Source organism: Macrobrachium nipponense, chromosome 22 (assembly GCF_015104395.2).
Source record: "Macrobrachium nipponense isolate FS-2020 chromosome 22, ASM1510439v2, whole genome shotgun sequence".
In the NCBI taxonomy this organism is placed as follows: domain Eukaryota; kingdom Metazoa; phylum Arthropoda; class Malacostraca; order Decapoda; family Palaemonidae; genus Macrobrachium; species Macrobrachium nipponense.
The window spans coordinates 10,505,685-10,515,557 of NC_087213.1; the positions used below are offsets into that span (position 1 = coordinate 10,505,685).

Genomic DNA, 9,873 nt, shown 5'->3' on the forward strand with positions numbered 1-9,873 from the left:
GAAGAGGATTGTCGCCCGACCTTATGTAAGTGTATTCAAGCAAATTCAACGTTTCTCGAGACTTGCTCACTGGAGTTACATAACTTCGTCATCACACTCGGAGGTTTCTTGTGGGAAGTCTCCCGTTGTTCAGGACTTTGTGCTTCAGACATCCCATTACCGGGGAGTTTTGATATCGTTCTTGATGATCCGAAGCTTAGAAAAGCAACTTATCCCTCATCTCGAGACAGGCGAAGTCAATCTTGGCTGGCATTTTGAGAAGGCGCCGTTATCTTGGTTTAAAGCTGGCGGCATTGCAACCAGGGGATTGATCGGTAGCGCGAGCACAGGGAACGGGGAGCGCCAAGCCACCGAGCCCGGGGAGTGGGGTGCGGTGCCGCGCAGCTATTTTTATTGATCGTTGGCTAGAGAGGCGCGACAGTGGCTGAGATCCCGTCAGTGACTGCGGCTGCCTGCCAGTCCTAGAGCTGAACTCCGTGGGGTTGACCAACACTCCCCTTCTCTCTCTCTTTGACATGAACTTTGTGTAAAAAGCCACCGCCCCGCCCTCCACTCTATTTACTACTGCCCGCTAAGTAGAGGTCAACCCGGGTCAAAAGCTTGAGGTCTCGGGTCGTGCAGAAAGAAGTCTGCTGCAGTGGGTGTTTGTGGTGCTGTACCGAAAAAACTTTTTTGGGGGTTTTTAAAAGTCAAAAAAGGGCCAACTGAGCGATGATCGGTGTTAGTGAGGTAGCCTGAGTGCTACTACTAGCTACTAGTAGTAGTGGTGGTGGTGTTGTTGTGTGTTAAAGGGTGATCATAATCTGACCTGGTTTTTCGGTACACAGCCAAGATGAGGCATAAAGTGAGGTGGTGGGATTCCCTATCCATGCTCCAGCGATGGACAGCTCTCGTGATAGTCTTCCTCGCCTGCTTACCCGCGATATTAGCAGTCTACGACCACGACGACGACCTCCAGGTGCCACACACAGAGTAAGTACTTCCTCGATCAGCCAGTGGTTGGAGTTCTTTCTGGTCGTTTCTTCCTCCTCGCCTTCGAGTCCGCTTCCATCAACTCCACCTCATGACTCCCTTTAAACCCTTCATGGCCCTCCTCCCTCGCCGCCTCCTCCTCCTCCTTTTCCTCCTCCCCCTTCCCCTTCCCCTTCCCTTCTTCTTGTAACCCCCTTTTCCCGCCTGGATCACAGAAAACGGGGGCGTTCGAGTTTTCGTGGCGCGTAAAAGAGTTGTATGCACAAGACCGAAAGGCGTCTGAGGGCCACTTCAAGCATGGACTGGGAGTGGTCAAAGTCAGTCTCTCATTCACCCCTTTACCCCCTCCCCCCCCTTCCCCCACACCCTTCCCCCTTCGTCCTATGCCCCAGACCTTCATTTGGGAACAGGTGTTCTTATGAATGAATGAAGTGCTTGCCTGAGAAAGGGCCCCCTTGCAGGACGAACACCGCCACATGAACCTAAGGTTTGCAGACTTGGCAGCTGTTTTCTTTCCTTTTTTTTTCTCTATTCTTGAAGGTTTCGCCCGACAGGTAATGCTACTGTTACATATATTATCCCTGCCGCGGGATGATTATTAATATGTTTTTATTTGACGCCACCGAGAACTGGGTCTTTGGATTTCAAGGAATTCGTTGGTGAACGCGATCGAGGTGCATTTCCATGCAGAATAGATCGATATGGGACAAATACGGATCTTTCTCTGCCGCTGGTCAGGTGATAAAAATACTCGACGACTTAGATCGTGTTGCAACGCCAGGAATTCGCTCCTGTTGTCGTCAGTGAAGTGAATAAGATGACAATCACTTCTGTTTGGTTATGAACAGCAGTATCGTCATCTTTACAGTGACTGGGAATTGTGCTGTTTGTATCCGAATATAAAATATTGACGAAACTACCCCTTCGAATTTTTGTGACCTAGAATATTTGTAGATGACTTCAAAGGAATTTTTCCTCGAAAGCGCCATCATCTTTGCGGAGTTATCTTGGTGTGCTTTCCACCCTGGAGTCAAAACTAGGCAATTCGTATTTATAGAGTCCGTGTGGCATCTTGGCCAGACCGCGGGATTCTCTCTGACCCTGGATATTTCCATCCATTCAGTAGCCTCACATGTCCACGTGGTTGGGGAAGAGGAGAGCGTGACGGAGGGACTGGGGGAAGGATAGGGGGGAGGGGGGGGGGGGGGTGTTGGGTGACGAGCCAGGCCTATGGAGTTGTTTGTGTGTGTGTGTGTAAGAGATAGCGATGGAAGGGAGGGGTGGATGTAAAGAACGATGGAAGCAAGAGCAGTAAGAATGTGAAAGAATTTTTGAAGGGTTTCGAAAATATCCCTAAGGAAATGTTGTGTAAGTCCTGTGATGTAACAACAACAATATGATATAATAATAATAATAATAATAATAATAATAATAATAATAATAATAATAATAATAATAATAATAATAATAATGGTGAAGAAATCCACAGAAGAAGGAGAATTGACCAGGTTCTCGAAAGCTCTTGTTTGCAAATATATTTCTAATATAGTATATTTACATCAACACCACTTTGGATTTTTCGCCATTTTGGTAACTCATGCTATTATGAGATTATTATGAATAATAATAATAATAATAATAATAATAATAATAATAATAATAATAATAATAACAAATAATATACCTTATTTCACTTCAGGGCCATATACAGAGGTAAACAATGTAGACATAATGTACACAAAATTAAATATACACGGGATAAGTCATAATAATAAACGGCCGTAAACAAACTTGTTTTTTGCAAACAAGAGTACCAAGCTCTTGCTTTGATTCCCTTTGCGAGAAAGACGGCCAACCACCTGACTGAGAGTGTCATAGTTCCAGTGACCTAAGCCTCTCAAAACTTCCAAGTGGAAAAATGCTGGATGTCGAACTTTGCTGCAGACGCTGTTGCCTCATCCAATGCAGCCTTGCTCTCTCTCTCTCTCTCTCTCACCTTAACAGGTCTCGGGTCGCATTTGGAAATGCCAATTATCATCTGACTTAATCCTTCCGAGATCTTCCTCGTAAGAGGGTCGTGCCGTCGTTGCATCTCACGTGGTGCACTGTAGGCATGACTTAAGGGCCTTTGCAGCGTCCCTTCGGCCCCTAGCTACGACCTCTGTCATTCCTTTTACTGTTAACCCCGTTCATATTCTCTCTCTTTCATCGACTTTCCACCTTTGAAATCTCTTAATTTTCCTTTCAGCGTTGAGCGACCTCATAGGTCCAAGAGCTTGGCCTTTGGCCTACATTCCATATTCTGTTCTTCGGAGACTTCCTCGATGAATTTTGTCTCGTAAACTGACTCGGTTCTTCGTCAGTCTCTATTATAATCATGCATTGGTTGACATGAAAAGATGGTTGGATCTACTCCAGAAATTGTATGTATCTTAGAAGTTTTCCAGTATTTTAAATCATGCTTTCATGATTGTGTGTGCTTGCATGTGTAATAGCGTAACTATGAATGTGTATTTTAAATTATAATAGGCATAATAACAATCATAACAATAGTAAAGCTTATATGATACCGTTTGAATTATTTCAGTTTTAACTAGTGATGAAGCAAGAAGCTTAGCTCAGCATCTTTTTTCGTGAACATTCCACTCGGGTAACGTGTCACTCCTTCATCACTATACTCTGTTTTTTTTCCATCTGTCCACCCGCCTGCGGTGTTTGCGTATGGTAACACTGCGTCCCTGGCTTTAGATAGTTATGCTTTGTGTAAGTTTTAGGTAAATAAAAGGATATCTGGTTGTACATTTGCAACTGAAAAGTGTTTTAATAATTTACTGTATGCGAATTACACCGTTAATATTCGAAATAGGATGTTGTTATTATTGTTGAATGTAAGCCTAATGTAACTATCTATAGCCGGGACGCAGTGTTACCATGCGCAAACACCACAGGCGGGTGGACAGATGAAAAAAACCGAGTATAGGTAACATACTATTGTTCCTTATAGTTTGTTGTCATAATTTCACTACATATATTATTACGTTATTACACACACACACACACACACATACATACATACATATATATATATATATATATATATATATATATATATATATATATATATATATATATATATATATATATATTTCCTAGGATGCCAGTGGAGTGAGAGAGTAGTAGGAATATTACACAAGTCACCTGTTTGAGAGAGAGAGAGAGAGAGAGAGAGAGAGAGAGAGAGAGAGAGAGAGAGCTTTGGTCTCCATCATACGAAAGACAACACAGTCATCGCCAGAGAAAAATGTACTAAGAGGAATCTGCTGAAGTGGCTAATAGCTTTCACTAACTCAAAACATAAGAAATTATCTCAATTGGAAGCCCTCGAAGTACCAGCAGTTGCCAAGGGGGCGGGGCTGGGGTTTGGGTGTTACTCTCACTACATGGCGTAAGTTTGATTCACAATTGAAATGTTAATAAATAACTCCATTTTAAATTTGTCACAATGCCATGTAAATGAATGCTCAATTAACCCAAGCTCTTATTTATTCTATTGTTAATGTCAGGTGAACGTGTAAGGTCCATGCTTTTAATAACTGTGGGGCTATCTTTATAAGATGTCATAAAAAAGGATATAGCTTGTATATATAGAAAGGGATTTCGCTATATTCACCATGTTTTGAATGTATTTGTTTCATAGAAAATACAAACTTTCGCAAGGGCAAGGTTGAGTTCAGTGGAGAATGCAAATGTCATTATTGATCACATGCCTTTGGATGATTATTATGATGATACCTCCTTGATTCAGTAATTCGAGTCATAGGTTTCTACAACTTTTTTTTTACCAGATTTTTTTTTCTTACTTGTGGCCTTGTTGATAGTAATAACTGTATTCTTTATTATTTATATTCGGCTGTTAAAATCGTTCAAAGACAAAAACAGTAACCAGAGTAGAAGTAGTAGGCTGTACGTACCTTGAAAAGAGGATTGTTTTATGTAACTAAAATTTCCAGTTGTTAGATTCATGTTGAATAATTCGTAACAGGCGGGAAACTGGCATTTTTCAAAGCCACCTCAAGCTCACGTCATGAACGCGTATTGTTAAAAAGCCAAAGGATCGTCGGTTGACTTAGGCAGTGAAATATACACATGGTTGTCAGTTGACTTGATGGAGGAAGAAGAGAGCGAGAGAAAAACAGTTCCTCTCTCTTCTCTCTCTCTCTCTCTCTCTCTCTCTCTCTCTCTCTCTGTGTGTGTGTGTGTGTGTGTGTGTGTGTGCGTGTAATGTACACCATATTCCTTCGAAGCCCGAATTTCAAGTCGGCCCTGTGGGCTTGTTCTACTTATATGAATAGGGTTCCTCTTCTGAATAATATTAATTATAATAATGAAGTAGGCAATATACTGATGCTCAGATCACTTCTGAGAGCCTGTCATATTTTCCTTGTCACATAGGTGAGCACCTGCATTTATTACTAGATTCCTCTTTTCGTTGATAAATCCTCTGTCATTTTTATTCTGTTCGCTGTATTTTTAGTCCCTTCGTACAAAGGTGTCCACGAATGTCGACACAATTTGAGTAATGTTGCCAGTGATAACAGTCCTTATCATCTTCCTCATCGAGGCCAGATAACGAGTGCCCTCTGAATGGTCTTGATCATCAGCGCCCTCTCCTTCCTTGTTTTATATATTTATTTATTTACTTTTTTTTTACATTTCCCCTCGGATGACTGGACGTGACTGTGAGCCTCATTCCACTACCTTACATCCCACCCCACCTCTCCTCAGATGGGCGCCTGGCTTTATTCTAACCCACTTCGAGCTGGTTCAATGCGTGATCAATGACGGGACTTGCCCGTACGTGACTGGTTTGCCCTGAATAATCCGCCCAGCATCTCATATTCCCCATGCTCCTCCTTCCACTTTGGACTCTCCTTCATTCCAGTAATTCTTTTTTTTTTTTTTTTTTATTTGCTTCCCTTTTCTTCGTAGGCTCTTTTTACTTCTCCTGTGTTCCCTATGTTTTCCTCTATTCCTTTCGTCATTTATTCCAATAATTCTTTTTTTTACTTCCCTGTTCTTCGTAGGCTTTTCTTACTTCTCCTGTGTTCTCTATGCTTTCCTCAATTCCCCAATTCCTTTCTTCCAGTAATTCCTTTTTTTTCTTTTCACTTCCCTTTTCTTCGTAGGACTTTTCTTACTTTTATGTTCTCTATGCTTTCCTCGATTCCCTATTCCTTTCTTCCTTTATTCCAGTTATTCTCTTTTCTTTACTTCCCTCTTCTTCGTAGGCTTTTCTTACTTCTTCTATATTCTCTTTATTTTTCTCTATTCCTTTCTTCATTTATTCCAGTAATTCTTTTTTTTGCTTCCCTTTTCTTCGTAGGCTTTTCTTACTTCACCTATGTTCTCTGTACTTTTCCCAATTCCCCTATTCTTTTATTCCTTTATACCAATAATTCTTTTTTGTTTACTTCCCATTTCTTAGTAGACTTTTCTTACTTCTCCTATGTTCTCTATACTTTCCTCTTCCCGTATTCCCTTATTCCTTTTATTCAGTAATTCTTTTTTTTAACTTCCCTTTTCTTCGTAGGCTTTATTTTTTACTTCTCCTATGTTCTCTTTACTTTCCTCAGTTCCCTTATTCCTCTTCATATACTCGTTACTTCCTTACTTTTCTCGTGGTCTCTTTTCCCTGGTTTGTTCTCCTTTGCCTTTCCATAGAATTTCCTTATTTCCTTACTTTTTTCATGCTCTCTTTACCCTAGTCTGTTTTCTTGTTTGTCTTCGTAGACTTTTCCTCTCTTTTCTCGTGTTCTCTGTTCTTCTGCAGTTCGCCTGTTCCTCTTCATAGACTTTCCTTATTCCTATGTATTAGCCTTTCATTCTCATTGGGCGTATCCCGTATTCCTTTTATCCTCATCTTCTACTTCATATACTATCTTCTATTAACTTGCCTTATCTCATCCACTTCAGAATTTCATGTATTTCTTATGATCTCTTAATTCTCCCTTTTCTTCTCAGAAGTTTTTCCTTATTTACTCTTTATCAGCCATCCATTCCTACTCGACTGACCCCGTATTCCTATTATCCTCATCTTCTACATCGTATACCCAACTTCCATTAATTTATGTTCTCTCATCTTTTTCAGACTTTTCTTGTATATCTCGTATTTCTTGTACTCTTCGCATGTCCTCTAGTCACTTACCTAAACTAGTAAAAAATGCGCTTCGGCGCAATAGAGTTTTCTATACAGCGTGTAATCAAGGTCACTGAAAATATATCTATCTCTTGGTGGTGCCGGTATAATGCTGTATGAGCCGCGGCCCAAGAAACTTAAAGCCACGCCCCAGTGGTGGCCTGTTCTATAGCGTTGCCACACGCATGATCCTGGCTAACTTTAACCTTAAATAAATTAAAACTACAGAAGCTAGAGGGCTGTAATTTGGTATGTTTGATGATTGGAGGGTGGATGATCAACCTACCAATTTGCAGCCCTCTAGCCTCAGTAGTTGTTAAGATCTGAGGACGGACATAAAAAGTGCAGACGGACAGACAAAGCCATCTCAATATTTTTTTTTTTACATAAAAAAAAAGGGGGGGGGAGACGAAAGATGTGTAGGAAGTAGGAAGAAGATGGAGAAAGGAAGAATGTTTTGAGGCGAACGAAGTGAAGAGAGAGAAAGGAGAATGAATGAGGCGAATGAATTGAAAATAGAAAGAAAGATTGAACCATGATGGAAGTGGGAGAGGAAAGAAAGGATGAATGAGAGATGTTAGAAACCGCGAATGAAAGAATGAGTAAAAAAATATTGAAAGAGATGTTTGAAGTGGAAGAGGAAAGGAAGAACGGATGAGATGATAAATAGATGGGCAAAGGAATATGATGAAGGCGATGATGATGATGACTTGGAGATGAATGAGAGATTGAGTGAACGTTGACCTTCGAGCCATTTTGAAATTTTGATATTTTGGGTGAACTTGCAAAACCGGTACCCAAACGCAAAGGACAGAAAAAAAGGAAGAAGACAGCTAAGGGAGAAACAGGAAATGAAATAAACTGAACTATAAAAGCAACAAGTTTGTACAAACAGGCTTAACAAAAGCAACAAGCCAAGTAAATAAAGCAAAACAAAAGCAAACAGTCAAGCAAATAAAACAATAAAAAAACACCAGCTTAACAAAAGCAACAGTTAAATAAGTAACAAAAACAAGAAATCAGGCAAATAAAAACAACAAATCAATAAAATAAAGTGTAACAAAAGCAACAGTTGAAGCAAATAAAAAGTAACAAAAGCAACAAGTCAAGCATATAAAGTGTAACAAAAGAAACAGTTGAAGCAAATAAAGCGTAACAAAAGCAAAGCCAAGGAAATAAAAGCAACAAGTCAAGTTGATAAAAAGTAACAAAAGCAAAAAGTCAAGCAAATAAAGCATAACAAAGGGAACTAGAAGAACAAAGAAAGAGAAACAAAAGCAAAGGCAAACAAATAAAAGCAAGAAGTCAAGCAAATGAAAATAACAAAAGCAAGTCAAGCAAATAAAGCATAACAAAGGAAACAAGTGGAACAAATAAAGAGCAACAAAAGCAACAAGTCTAGCAAATAAAATGGAGCACATACCACGCCCGTTGGCGTGATATTTACTCTGGTTTGGGCGATATAATTGCCATGTTGTGATTATGATTTTATCATTTTGATTGCCCTGTCCTTGCTCTGCAATACAGCGGTGTTGTATTTACCTATTCCCCCACCCCCCCCCCAACCCCCTAACAAAAACTAAAAATAATCGTTATGATGTAAAACATGGGTACATCTCCTTTCTTTCCTTTTACTGTACCTCAGGTACATCTCCTTTTACTGTACCTCTTTTCGTATTCTCTTCTATCTTACTTTCCACCCTCTCCTAACAGCTGATTCATAGTGCAACTGCGAGGTTTTCCTCCTTTTACACCTTTCAAACTTTTACTGTCAATTTTCGTTTCAGCGCTGAATGGCCTCATTGGTCCCAGTGCTTGGCCTTTGTCCTAAATGCTATATTCATTTCAGTTCAAACATGAGTAAATGGGTTGTTTCGATGGGTTAGTTATCATTCCTGCTTGTTTGTGCCTGAAAGTGCTAAGGTTATTAGTTATAAATTATAACACTTTCATCATTTATTGTGCATAATATCTTTTTTTTTTATTAATATTCTCTCGTGAACAAACTCCAAAGGAAAGTTCTACGGTTCCTTCTATCTCGCGTTTGTAACTTTTATTTTGAGTCATTAGTTATTCCATTAGTTATTATGGACATTATAAACAAGTGGTCTACTATTTCTTCCATTTCTAACTTTTATGTTTGTCTGCTTGCAATGGAGAGTATACATTCTTCCTTTCCTGATTGCCTGTTTGTCGATCTGACTACAAGATTTCGAAAGGTTACGAATGGTTCTGCTATGGCCCAGAGGAAAGCTGATTAGATTGTCGGGTGGAATCTTTCCTGAATCGAAGATTTTTCCACTTTTTTTTTATATAGAGGTATCTATAAATTTTCGCGTTGACATAGTAGGCAGTCTTGGTGCTGTCTAGTTAAAAGCCTATAGGCAGTGATCTCAAGTTTACTATATGTTTTCTATATGAATCTGACGCGTTGCATTGCTCACAAAAGAGATTAAAACTGCCACAGAAATAGACATGACTTTCGTTGGCAAGAACGTTTTATTTGCTAATAGTTTTGAGGGCCGGTAGTTGAGTTCGTGTGGATTGCTTAGCCCTGGCGGTAGTTTACGGTCCCTGGATGCTCTTTTTTTATTACTTATGCGATCAGTTAGTTATTACAATTACTACTACTAATATTATTATGGTTGATTTGTTGTATTATTATTATTATTATTATTATTATTGTTCTAAAGGGTCCACAATAA

The 9,873-nt window shown here is 39.7% G+C and overlaps 1 protein-coding gene across 6 annotated transcripts in view; it reads left to right on the forward strand.

The window, feature by feature from the left end:
• The first annotated feature begins 395 nt into the window (after positions 1-395).
• The window catches only part of LOC135198484 (voltage-dependent calcium channel subunit alpha-2/delta-3-like), a 585,611-nt gene continuing 576,133 nt past the window's right edge, over positions 396-9,873 (forward strand). For 4 of the 6 annotated variants that reach the window (XM_064226068.1, XM_064226070.1, XM_064226071.1 and 1 more), the window contains exon 1: positions 397-972. In XM_064226068.1, coding sequence (XP_064082138.1) covers positions 833-972 — 140 coding nt within the window. In that variant the 5' untranslated portion in view covers positions 397-832. Of the gene's footprint in view, positions 973-9,873 lie in introns of all 6 variants that reach the window. The other 2 variants (XM_064226069.1, XM_064226067.1) reach the window with 1 other exon arrangement.